The 13,872-nt window shown below is 39.8% G+C and overlaps 1 protein-coding gene across 1 annotated transcript in view; it reads right to left on the bottom strand.

Annotated features, from left to right (window-relative positions):
* Positions 1-13,872, bottom strand: part of dapk1 (death-associated protein kinase 1) — a 94,535-nt gene that overhangs the window by 20,098 nt on the left and 60,565 nt on the right. The window contains exons 10-17 of the mRNA XM_053326092.1: positions 13,247-13,339; positions 9,790-9,909; positions 8,151-8,249; positions 6,888-6,986; positions 4,532-4,630; positions 4,213-4,410; positions 3,197-3,394; positions 5-103 (exon numbers count right to left, since the gene is read on the bottom strand). Coding sequence (XP_053182067.1) covers positions 5-103; positions 3,197-3,394; positions 4,213-4,410; positions 4,532-4,630; positions 6,888-6,986; positions 8,151-8,249; positions 9,790-9,909; positions 13,247-13,339 — 1,005 coding nt within the window. The remainder of the gene's footprint in view (positions 1-4; positions 104-3,196; positions 3,395-4,212; positions 4,411-4,531; positions 4,631-6,887; positions 6,987-8,150; positions 8,250-9,789; positions 9,910-13,246; positions 13,340-13,872) is intronic.

Consider the following 13,872-nt stretch of genomic DNA (forward strand, 5'->3'; position numbering starts at 1 on the left):
TTACGTTGGTGACAGCGTCAATGTTTGCACCGGCCAGGCAGAGATGACGGACGACTTCGAGGCTGCCATTGTTAGCCGCCAGGTGGAGCGGAGTCCGGCCGTACTGGATAAACATGAAAAATATGAGTTATTCATTCAGTGAAATGTGATAAATACACCCACAGAGATTTGTGACAAAGTGGAACTTGGACTAAAAAATGCAAGATTGAAAATGTTTTTGGCCCCTCATATAAAAGATTGATATCTTTTAGTAATAAGTTTTATATCAAGGGGAAAATAAGAGGATATAGATGTATGGATCAACCAGGAACGAGCTGCAGGATAAGGCTCATCTACCTAAAGGACTGGTTCTCATTTATAATAAATACTGACATGCTTATATGTACACTGAAAGAGCTATTAGTTGCTGTAATTACTTGTTCTCTCCATATTGAAAACAGCTGAAGTGCGGACATTTTTAAAAGGAAACTCAAACCCACCTGTTCAGCCTGGCATTTAACTAAAGATTTAATATTTATTTTTTTGTCTTTTCGTCTTTAGCTTTAGTCCAGCTTTCATTAAACATCATCTTCTATTTTACTTTTCTTCTGTCTTTTTAAACTATTTTAACCTAATTTTTTACTCTAACTTTTAATAAACCCTTTCTCTCTTATTATTTAACTTATTCATTTAATACATTTTTTATCTATTTTTATCTACACTAGTCTGTATGAAAGGTGCCATATAAATAATGTTTGGTTGATTGTTGATTGATTGATATTGGCTTCAAGTGATATCAATGTAAAAGAGAGCTGAGTTCTGTGTTACAGTAATAATGGTAATAAAAGTTTGTATTGTCATCCTGCAGTAAATCCAGGACACCCCTGCTACAAGTATATTTCTCTTCTATTTGTGCTTAAATATATTCACACATAATAAACAGTTTTCTCTGCTATAAGATAAAAGAAAAGCCTTGAAAAAAATATCATTACCCAACACAAAATAAACAAGTTCAAAGCAGCATTTCAATCATTTCCCTAATGTCACAACTTGAGGAAACATGGAAGCATTCATCCTTTTCTAGTCTGCTGGAAACAAAGTAGAAGACATTTTCAATTCCATCCTCTTATCTTTCTCTACAGCGTCTACAGCCGAGCGTCTCCAGACACAGTCAGCAATGTTAAATATGCTCCTTTTCGATAAGCTATATATCTGTATTTATATATATATATAAAAAAACAAGCACAAACTGAAAATAATGAATAAATCAAAACATATCGGGCGGTGCTGTCTGCTCCTGATTCACATCACATCTTCGAAGAAATACACTGAGGGAAAAAAAAAGAAGAAATGTTTCTGTTTGCTAAAAAAGCTGAGAGGGCTACCAGCGTCTGAGAAGAGCAATCCCATCTCAGAATACATTAAAATAGATGGTGTCAAAATATAGAAATGTGAAATCACCAAAGGCAGAAACATGTGTGGGAAGTCGTGCCTGGCAGAGAGGCAAAGAGAGATGGGATCTTCAAGTCAAATATAAACCAGGTATGGGAGGAGTAGCTCTAATAAAGACAACCTACTTTTTCCATGTTAACAACAGTCGAAAACACACCAAAACTGTTCTTAATGGTCAGCTCAACTGCATTTAACATTATTACAAACAACATGCTGCATGCCAAGGAGCCCAGTATAGATTAGATTGGCTCATACTCCAAGAACCTCCAAGCTGCACGTATTCTGACTTACAGAAATCCCTTTAATCCCAATAATATGTTTGCTTTCTATGTTTATTTATCCCTGTTTGGACTGTGATTAGGCCCACTTTAGCCTGATTGGATTGTATGTGAACACACAAACTTTACGCCCATATGGGATTGTTGAACATCTACCTCTCCAAGCATCCATTAACCTGCTGCAGTAACTGCTGCCTCCTCTCTCCTGGTTTCAGTCTTTCCACCAGAGTTTAGGACCTGGCTGCAGGGATTAGCTCCCATTCAGCCACAGGAGCTTTATACAAGTCAGACACTGATGTTGGGTGATGAGGTTTGGCTCGCAGTTTGTATTCCAGTTCGTGCCAAAGATGTTGGACACAGTTGAGGGTTAGGGCTCCGTGCAGGCCAGTCAAGTTCCTCCAAGCCCCCTGGAACAGCGCTGGGCTTTGAAGCCAATTTGACATAGCGGCCAAACTGTGTGTTACAACATCATATGATGCTATTTGAACCAAAAAAGACTTTTCCCATGGACTCACACTGTGAAAGAGACCCTAACCCTAAATTTAACAAGCACAACCCCTGCGCAAATGACTCGTTTTACTATCAGAATTTAATCCGTTTGGTTCAATCACATTTCGAAAGTCCAGAAGAGTCGAACGATTGGATTGTTTTATCCATCAAGTTAGCCAGAAGTAGCCGGCCCGGGTAGCTGTAGTCCCTAGTGCGCTTGCTCTACGGGCCCAATGCTCTATGCGGAAGAGGAAGAACATTTTTTGGCTTCATGCACTACTGAGCAGCTTTCATAGGCCTCCAACACTGTATCCAGTTCACTTCACATCTATGGTTCCTCCACAGCAAACTGGGAAAAACATGTCTTTATGGACCTGGCTTTGTTTCCAGGGTCACTGTCATGTCAGAACAGGAAAGGGTCTTCCCTAAACTGTTGCCTAAAATAGCATTAACATTAATATCCAGTCCAAACAGGGATGATAATGTAGTCTGACCTGCCAAGTGGCTCATAGCAAAAGGGACAACAGGTGTGTTTTTAGATTAACAGCATTAAAATGTAAAGAATCAGATTTTATACTGATAGTATAGTACTACTTATAATACTAGTATAAACATGTAGATAATAACCCCCCAAAAAACACACTTTAAATGAACTATTCTTTCAATTTCTTGATATTTACTCTTTTCATCTAACAAAAACATCTCAAAAGTAAACGTACTACCTCTGCATCTTACTTCCTTCATTTATAATTCAATGCTTTCATCAGAGCTTCCTCCTGGGAGAAAAGGTTAATATCCACAGATATTGCACTGGGGTGGAGGCTGGAAATGTGAGAGGTGAACATCTCACAATCTGTCTCATTATCTCTAAAAGGTACAGTAAATTATTTTTATGGTGACACATGATGATCTGATATAGAGAAACTATCTTGAAGCCACATTGCTGCTGTTATTCTAAAATAGCAAGAATGGGTGTGGTGGGGAGTTGTTGTCCTCACCTTGTTGGGGAGGTCGAGGTTTGCTTTAGCGCTGCAGATTGCCATGACGATGGGCAAGTTGCCGTCCTTACAAGCGATGTGCAGTGGCGTGTTGCCATGGCGATCCTGTTGGTCCAGGTGGCAGTGGTGTCTGAGAAGGCAGCGAACCACTTCAACCTGACATCTTCGTACGGCCAGGTGGAGGGCTGTGTGGCCGTCCTGGACACACACACGGACACACACACAGACACACACACGGACACACACACACACACACACACACAGAGCACAATATAAATCATCAGTCCCACTTTATTGAATACCATGGCTTTTGATTTGTGTTCAAAGTTAGAGTGCAGACGCTGCCGAAATGCAGGGTTATTTTTTTCAGACTGTGACCTTTGTAGGTGAACGATGCCCTAAGGTTTTGTTTCATATCTATTGTTCTTTTTTATTGGCCTCATTTTTGCTGCATCATTGGTAACTGGGCTTTTATCAGACAGGATCAATTTTGTCTTTTGGCTTCTCGATAATGTTGAGGTCATAGTGTCCTCTTGGAATGAGTGTTAGGACGTGTTTTAGTGTTGCAGTGTTATAGTGACAAAACTAGTTTACCCTGTGGGGGATTTATTAAAACATTAAGATATGTATCGATCTTAAAGATGCACTGGAAATAATCAATTGAGACAATATGGAAAAACTAGCAGAAGTACAGTAAGGCTCAACATCTGAAAGGGTTTGATGGACTCTTGAATGTGCATTTAGCTTTGATCAAGCCATTATTCTGTCTCAACAAGAAAACATGTATGGTTCTTAGAATAAGGCATAATGCAGACAGACTGAATAAAGACATGATGGATGAGTGCAGATTGTCAGTGCAGTAAGAGGAAGATGGAAAAGACAGAAGGTAAAAAGAATGTGGGAAATAAGCTTGAGGAAAATGTGTGTAATATGCCCTTAAACTAATTCCTTGTTGCACTAAAAAGTTTGCTGAGCCACATTAAATCATCTGTGCTGAAGACTTCACAGGTGATCACCTTGTCAGTTGCTTCCAGATTGGCCCCATGCTCCACCAGGCACTCCACAATGTCAACGAAGCCCCGAGCAGACGCAGTAAGCAGTGGACTCTCCCCCTCACGGTTCTTTGCGTCCGCGTGGCAGCCAGCCTGGCAGAGCGCTCGGGCTACGGTGGAGTATCCGTGCCAGGCAGCACAGTGGAGCGGGGTCTCCTGCTCCTGGAGACAGAAACACAAAGAGATGAAAAACCTTTTGGAGTCTTTTGAACCAAAGAAAATTTATCTAATAACATCAATGTCTTCATGTTGCCTCCGTGTATTCATGCGTGTATTAACTTACTCTGTCGGACAGGTCTGGGTTGGCCCGGATGCTGCAGAGGTAGCTCACCACATCCACGTTGCCGTAGCGAGCCGCCACATGAAGAGCAGTCTCCCCAGACTGCAAGAGACAACAACAGAGAATTAACAATAAATATTCTAAATAATAGCTTTCATGCAGAAAATGTTTTAAAGCAGTTTGTGTTTTCTGTATACTTGTTCCCACAGAGCCTTGAAAATCACTTCTTTTAACTAACCAGCGCTACCTACTTAATCTGACTCCAATAAATATTTTTTTATGTTCATATAATAGCTAAGAAACCACAAATTGTTTGTGTTTAACTTTATTTTATTAAAAACTATGTTCTCAGTCTGGCAAATGATGGTGGAGTGTATCCTTGCACTAATTCTTTGAAAGATGTAACCATGTATTTGTAATTTTTCTGCCTGGAGAATATGTCAAGCCTCATCCTGTTATCAGAGAGTCATACTATTTCCCCAGTTAGCAAACTTCCACTTAAAGAAGACAGTCACATTTCACTGTCCCATGTACTCAGACATCAGACTCGTTGGAAATCAATCCATCGGCTCTAACGTTACATCTGCCAGTCAGAGGAGAAGCTGCTCATCTGAAACGACACCCTATACGCCGTGTTTGCTTGTAGGTGGGAGAGTGAACCGAATAAAATCTAATGGATTTACGTAGGAGACCAAAAAAAAAAAAAAGTTTTACAAATGTAATTAGAGAGCCTCTGTATTAAAAGGTTTTGAAAAGATTAATGACTTTCATCTTCCCATAAGACAATTATTTAGTTACACCCATGATTCAAGGTTATAGCATAATGAACTAACTTTAAAGATATTATATGTAGGAACTAGCCACCTGTCGACTTCATACTCCACACTCCAAACAAACTGGGGGCAGCATATCACCAGAAGATCAAGGTGTCTACCCATATCTTAAGAAACCCCCCTCGCCCCCTCCTTTCTTGACTGAAATAACATTAAAAATTAATTAAGCGTCATAGATCAGCTTTTTTTGCCTTTATTGTACAGTTAGTGGCGGAGAGGCTGACAGGAAACAAGGGGAGGGAGAGACATGGGTATGACAGGCAACAAAGGGCCAATGCCGGATTTGAACCAGAGTGTACATGACATGTGCTGTAACCACTCAGCTACAAGGGCACTCCGAATGACTAATTCTTCGTCCTCTCATGTTAGACGACTGACAGTTTTTTTTAAAATATTGATGACATGTCTCCACTTCATACCGCTATGCAAAAGTGAAGCCAAAATATCTCCTTTATGGGAGCTGCCATCTTGCTTGTGTGGCATCATTTGGAGCCAGAGTCTCCTCAGCCTTCCCACCTTAACTGATGGTTTGAGGGCGGCAAATAACTAGTTCAAAACAATAAGCACTTGGACAAACATCAGCGTGATAAGAACTGCCTAAAATGATAGAAATCAAATCAGATTTTTTAGTTTAGCTAACATGGAGAGGGCAGGATTTATGACATATACTGCAGCCAGCCACCAGGGGGCAATCAAGATGTTTTGGCTTCACTTTTGGGGAGCTGTAATGACATCCATCTTTTATACAGTCAATTTGTTAGATGGAGAGCAGACTGGATGCTGCAGTGACTCACTATTGCCTCTGAAGGTACAAAGTGGCACTAGGAGACAGGATGGGCCGGGGCTAGCCGATTAGCATGCTAACATAATACATCCTAGTCTTTGACATAACAGCAAAACTGTTCTTCACATTCAGTTGATCATTTCAGTTCATTTTTTGATCCTTTAAACTAAAATCCATACATATACCAACTCTAATTATCCCTGCAGAGGAACAAGATAATGATCAGGAAAGTGCCTGTGGTGCAGATTAGCTCTGGTCTGGTGGAGGAGGACTGTGTTCTCTGACAGAAGAGGACACCACCAGCAGGTACAGTGATTGAACATATTGGAAAATGCTTTTGGGATTTTGTCTGCCCAGGCACACAGTGATCGAGGCTTTACCAGCATCAAAAGCGGGCACACACACACACGCACAAGCACAACCCATCTTTCTCAGCAAGACCTGTTTCTATAGCAACAGCAAATAAGCTGATAAAATGCCAGAGTAACTGGTTTTCTCCCCAGGTGTGTACTGTGGTGAGAGTGAACATGTGAATCAGTGTGTGTTTGTGTGTGTATTTTTTGAACATTTTGGAAAATCAAAGTAATGCTTGTCCATGGTTTTGATGGGTAGGAGGAGTAATTGCTGATAGATAACTGAGTGTGGTGAGAAGTAGTGTGTGTGTGTGTGTGTGTGTGTGTGTGTGTGTGTGTGTGTGTGTGTGTGTGTGTGTGTGTGTGTGGAAAAGAAGCACTTGATTCACCTTATCTTGGACATCCAGAGGACATTTCTTTTCATGGAGGAATTTCAGGGTCTCGACGTGGCCATGTCTTGCTGAGTAGTAGATAGCGTTGGCTCCACTCTGAAGGTTTCACAGAAAAGAACATGCCAGGATTTATCACTCATCTCTGCTATATAACCAAGCGCTATACAATTGTGTCTACAGCCAGATAATATGAACACATTTTCTAAAATATGGAACAACACACTAACATCAAAGACTAATTTAAGGATGTGCTAGCATCCTGTATTAACAGTTTAGAGCAGCTGAATTAGCTAATTTAGATGTTGTTTATGCTGAATGTCTGCTAAAGGTAAGGGTTAGGGTACTGAACCTGCTAGAAATGTAGTGGCACACTGTCAGTAATTTGTACATAACTATCATTTTTACACTGACTACACTGTGATGATTTATACTAGACCATTATAAGACTAAGCTTTTTCTAACTTGCATTTTAGTAGAAAGTTTGTACTGCATTTAATTTTTTGTATTTTCTGTTTAATCTACAGTATCTCAGTTATTTAGATAGAAAGGCATGCTCATCTCAACAGAAGCTCTACTTTGTGATGTGGGCCAGTAGTCTACACAAAAACTTCAAGTCAAGGTCGATTCCAGCTATGCAACGAAGGAATTAATCAAGCTTAAGATAAAAATGAGAAAATGAGCTCAGACTTTACTTTTAAAAAAGTGTTCATGTTATGCATTACGTTAGATAAGAACTTCCAGTGTGTTCAAACGAGCTTCAAACACTCATTTTTATTATTTTAGAATCTCAAAATCATGAATTTGGACTACATTAATTTGTAAAACATTAAAAAGATACGATTTAATCATCTTGATATGATTCAAATTTTTTATCTCATGTTATTTATGATGACCATAATGCCACTGATAATGATCTGTCACTGTATGTAGATGTAAGATATGGAAATGTTTCTTATTTAAACTAACCCTAACCCTAACCCTCTTATTCCATGCACATATGGATTGATAAGTCAAATATTTATCTGCGACTGTATATCAGTGTAGCTATTCTCTGCAGCACAAAGTACACAGAGTGCAATGAGTTCATGGGTGCATGTATTTATAGTAAAGATAGCCTCCATCATAATCCAAATGACAGTGTCACATTCTTTAGTCTTCAGCCTTCATTACTGCAGCTCTGACGGCTTTAATGCCCGTCTATTAAACTCCACAGCTGGCTGTCAGAGCCACGCTGATTACAACAAACAGACGAGTCTTTACCTTGTCATGAGCCTGGATCTCTGCACCTTTTCTCATCAGCACCTCGATGATCTGAATGTTTCCACAGCCTGCTGCAATCAGGAGAGGGGGAGTCCCGTGCTGTAATATACACAAACATACTCATTTCAGTTTTAAGTGGTGGCGATGTGTTTAAAGCTGCAGCTGTACGCCTCAATCTGACAACATATAATTATACAGATGAGTTGCATCTCAGGTTTTATACAGTAACAATTTCTTCGGTGTCCTGGAGTGTCATGTATTATTGGTGCTAATGGAAATATTGGCCAACTTGAAAAGAAAAGAAGAAGATTAAAAGCACTGACTCTTCAGAAACCTCTCTCAGGCTTTCTGTCACTATCTGTAGTGTTGCAGTGTCCCCCTCCACTCCATATAGCTAATTCTCCCTCTCCTCTTTCCCTTCCCACTTCTCTTTTCTTCTACACCTCACTGAGCTTAATAACATCACGTCCCACACATTGCTCATCAGCTGTCAACAAACAGCGTCTCCGTCAAAACAGCACACAGAATCAAGACGTGGGAGTTATTAATTCTGGATTTTGACTGTGATGTGAATTGGGAACATTTTTATAATTGTTTTTTTTCTTTCTACCTTTACATATAAACACATACTTTAAAAAACTGACAACTTCTATACTTGAACTGATACTTGAACTTCGCTATTTGTTTTTCGTAAAGAGGTTACAGTTCTGACCTCCACTTCAAAACATCCATCTGTGTTTTTCATTTCCACTGCTGGTTTTCTTTTATTTATGACACAGAGAAATACACTTGGATGATAAACTGGTTCTTTTGGGCTGTGGTGATTTGCTCTGTTGTTGCCTTTTAATGAACAGAAAGCTTAAAGATCTTGAAAAACTGTCTTTTCACCTGCTTTCAGGTGAATGTCACTTTCCCCACATGCACATTTGTACACCCTGCAAGTCATAGGCATGTATTTAAATATCTAAAATGTCTGACTGGATTTTTCTCTTCTTCTTTTTTTTGGTCTTGTTTGGGCTGGTGGGTGGGAGATGTCTGGCACACTAGATGTAGCTCTAAATAAAACTGAAAATAATGACAAAAACACACAAAACAACCATATCCTCACCTCTTCAATCTTTCTCTCTCTCTCTCACACACACACACACAGACACACACTCTGGAGAGACAGTAACCAATCTCTATTAGGACCAACCTTCTGTTTCCCCTCTGTTCAATCTTTCCTACACTCATCTAAAATGAAACTCTGACTTCACAGACTACTCAAAGTTCACTGTGTGTGTGTGATCTCGTGATCAAGAACGTTTCCATTCAGTCCGCTAAAAGAGGCAGCCGTGCTCGCTGAAGGGTTGAAACAAGTTGACACCCCTGACAAATGGATGTGAGATCCTTGACCAATCAGCTGTTTTATAGCCATTTACTAAATTTGCATATACAGCAGTGAGATAGAGGGAAGCGGAGTGTAGCTGAAGAAAGAAATTACATTAATGGCTTTTTTTTTCTTCAAACCATGAGGATGTAAATTATGCTAAATCTACTGTGTTTGAACTGTGTGTGTGTGTGTGTGTGTGTGTGTGTGTGAGACTCTTTTTGAGGTTGGATGTCGGAAGACAGGATAGTAGTATTCTCCGTCGGTCACCTTGTTGGGCTGGTTTACGTCGTAACTGTTCAGGGAGCCGAGCAGATGCTGCAGGCCGGGAACGTTGTCATCGTTTATGGCGTGGATGATGGCCTTCATCACAAAGGAGTCTTCCTCATCCTGGATGGGTGGGAAAGACAGTCACTCTTCTACTGTTAACAAGATAGTCTAATCCTATGAAACATTAATCCTGTGAATTCTTTTCTATCACATGCTCCCGTAAGTCTCCCTTTCATCTTTTTTTTCTCAAGCATGAATACACACAGAAACAAACAAGAAGAGGAACATCAGTAGAAGAACCAGCAGGGATTCCTTTGGCAACCACAGTTCAGATTCATCACATAAAGACTTTTTTTTCCCTCTGCGACATGTGACCCAATAACCTTCAACCAGAGTGAGTCTGACGGCACAGAAATCGGCTGCGACGCTCTGCTGCACAAAGAGACGAGGAGGAGGAAGGCAGCGAGGTGAGGAAGGAGAGAGGGAGAGGAGGGAAAGAAGGCGGGGCTGATGTGGCATTTGTTCGGCCATGCGTGACACTCCTGCTACATTCCTCGACATAACCTCCCTGCTGGGGGGGAGCCATGACTAAAACCACCTCGCAGAGCTGCAAAACACAACACAAATATGTACGAGCAGCAAACTGCCTGCTGGGGATCTGCTGTGTGAATGCAGCTGTTTGGGATTTTTAGAGATTTCTGCCCTCTAAAAAAGGAGGAGAGGTACTATTTCTATATGGGTCAATGATGGTTTTTTGTGTCCATGTGGTTTAGTCAAATTTAAAGGGGCTAAAATGTGAAAATAAATGTATGAATAACTTTTAATCCATTTTTAGAGAATATATTAAAGGATTATGGCAAACATGTCTAAGTGGTGTAACCATAAAAACTTCAACTTGCTAAAAAATGCTAAATTCTCAATAAAACACCATAACTACTAGTTTGGCATGATCTTACATTATAACCTTTTATATCAAATTAAGGTAATAGAATGCAATTGTTGTAAATATTAAATTTAATCTGGAGAATCATGGAGATCAGGAAACATTTACATTCTTTAAAAAATTAGAAGATTCACAGAATTATTAGTAAAAGTCCACTTAAATACATTGTAGGTAGATAAAACATTTAATATTTATCATTCTTTTGTGCATTCAGCATTCAGTCTTACTTTTGGTAAAAAAAAATGGTGCAAATGTCATTTCAAACATAAAACCATCAAAATTCAAAATGTACTTGATGCTTTTTTAAAACTATTTTTTCAGATATTTTTGAATGGCTCCTCTTGCCAACTCTTATTTGTCACTGACCCATGTACTATTTTCAGAGTAGGCTTGTAGTGAAAGCCTCCACCAAAAGAAGAAAACATCCACAAGTAAGAAACATCCCAGAATGAATGATTGTCAATGACAGTCACATCAAAAATACTCATAAACAAAAGTAAAGAGTTTGGTATCTGGAAAACTAAGATGTGCTCTTATGACAGAGAGATCAGCAGACTGGGAAAACTTGGACATGCAGAGCGGATGAGTAATGCTCTCCTGTCGTTCAAAAGGTTATTTTTGGAGGTATTTTGCATAGTTGGCTAAACCTTACATGCTTGCCAACAATGTCATCCATTTCTGTGTGTTTCACTTATTGACAAAAAAATCTAAGCTTGGCCAGTGAGTAAAAAAAATGCCAATAATGAATTAGTAACAGCTTCTCGAATGTGAGAATTTGCTGTTTTTCTCTGTTTTATAAAACTGTAAATTAAATGTGTTTTGGTCACCTTGGGATTTGGGAAACAGTGATTGGCATATTTCATTATGGACTTGCAAGGGAGAAGTTACTGTGTGTAGTCAAGGTTGTAAAAGTTAATATCCCCATAATTTCCTGAATAGTCCGCAGGTAGTGATTGCCAGTTGGAGCACGTCTAAGGCTCGGTGGGATATGAAGCTCTACAGGTTGTATTGTCAGTACATACAGTAAGCTGCTGTGTCACAACATACAGTAGTTGTTTATTTCATAGATTAAATAAAAACTGAATCAAAAAATAATGAAAAAAAGTAAACTGTGACTCCCAAGGTGGATTTGATAAGAAACATCTAATTAGGAAGCTTAAACCTCAGTTGGATGCACATTTGAATATAAGCAGACACTAAAGATAAAACTTTCCAATTCTGGTTCATCCAGGAGATCTGTGCTTCTAAATTACAGGAAAAGGAGGAAATGATATAAAAATGTACAGGGTTAAAAACTACTTCTGTAAATAGCTGCTTCCTCCACTTCACAGCTTTATTTTGGCACATTTATAGACTAAACATTCATTCATTCCTTTTCTATACTGTTTATCCTCCAGAGGGTCTCAGGGGCACTGGAGCCAAATAAAAAATGAAAATAAACAATGAAAGATTAAAATAATTTAAATCCTCGTCAGTCGCTGCCCTGATATTTATCATTTCTCAGTCTGATCAATCCCTCCGTCACAGATGTGTACACTTCACTTCCGCCTTCTGACACTCAGCCTTGAAGGCAGAACTCAAACAACTTCTTGGTTGAAAATTTACAGAGCGAGGCAGCTGCAATAAACTAAAACCCACGTCTGTTTAAGCCCTTGAAGTAAGGCACTTAACCCTGAAACGATTCAGCCGATAAAGACGCAGATTCACAGTATTAGAGAGCTTGTACTTGTAAACATTGATCCCTGCTGCTGTTCGGTTTTTGGACTACAGGGGGCGCAGCGGTTTCAGCATGCCTCGATCTACCTGTCATCTCACCTGCGACATGAGAGTTGGTATGTAATCCTTTGATGAGGAAACAGGCCTGGCCTTGGCCTGCTGGCAATGCTTAGTAAATAATTAAGCTCCTCAGCAGCGCTGCTGTGTTTACATCTCTCAGGCTCGTCGACATGAACTTACAGACTGAGACGTTACACACATAAGTCACATAAAAGCCTTCTTTTGTGTCCACAATCACACAAACTGACACGTACATTTACGAGAAATACAAGTGTTTCCTTCACTGGAGGCACATTCCTACAAGCTCAACCTGGTGTTATGGTTGTACACACTCAAATTCCTACAGTGCCAAAAACACCTGACCTGTACTCAAGTAAGGGGGGGGGGTGGGGGGTGACGACGAACAGATCAACGTTGTAATAGCTCAAGATTCTCAGAGAGCTTGTGGAGCTAAGAATACCAGAGCTGTAACTGAGAGCTCAGGGTCTCGGTGAGGAAATGCACTTCAATAAAAGCAATCTGAATTTCATTAAGCTGCCAGACCTGTTAATTACATAGATGTTTTACTCAAGTGCATTCTACATCTCTGATGGTGTTAAACGCTGTGAACCCAATCAACTTAATGAATTTGGATCAAGATCTTTGGCTGTAATAATGAAATAAAGTCTCTCCTGCCTCTGCTGTGTTTTAATGCCCTTTTTGGGGATTCTTCTTTTGAGATGTGGTGCTGAAGCTTACCAATGTGTCGTCACTCCGCGCCACACTTATGTTGCTTCTGGACAGGAAGGAGCGGGACAGGCGGTTGCATAAGGAGATAAGTCGGACGGATTGCTGGAAAAAGAGAAGAATAGCAGTTCAAGGATGAGTATGTAGAAGAAGTTCAGGTCAGGTTACATTGAGGCGACCAACAGGCAGGCATAAAGTAATCTTCTGCTCTACTTCACTTGCTTTACTCAGTGTTATTCAGTCTCTGATAACCAAATGGCCTTCCTATTGTCAGGTGACTTGACTTTTTCCTGCTATGCATTGATAAAATGTTGTAAATGTTCACAGAGCTTGTGCAGAGCCATCTACATCTCTGTTGACCCTTAACCCTGTAATGTCAGGAGAATACATGAGTTTCAAAGAGCTCTGAATCATCAGTGTGATCATATTTTATTCCTGAAAACCTGATGTGCACAGTCAGATACATGTCATACACAGATAAACCAATGCAATGTTGAATGACTAAATATTGTGTATCTTATTTTATGGTAAATTCCTGTTGAAAAAATGTGATACAGCAGGTACGGTAGGTCATTTATCTGTCTTGCATGACATATTATTATCATGCATAAAAAAGTTTGAAGGTGGTGATATGAGCT

Source organism: Scomber japonicus, chromosome 9, assembly GCF_027409825.1.
Source record: "Scomber japonicus isolate fScoJap1 chromosome 9, fScoJap1.pri, whole genome shotgun sequence".
In the NCBI taxonomy this organism is placed as follows: Eukaryota; Metazoa; Chordata; class Actinopteri; order Scombriformes; family Scombridae; genus Scomber; species Scomber japonicus.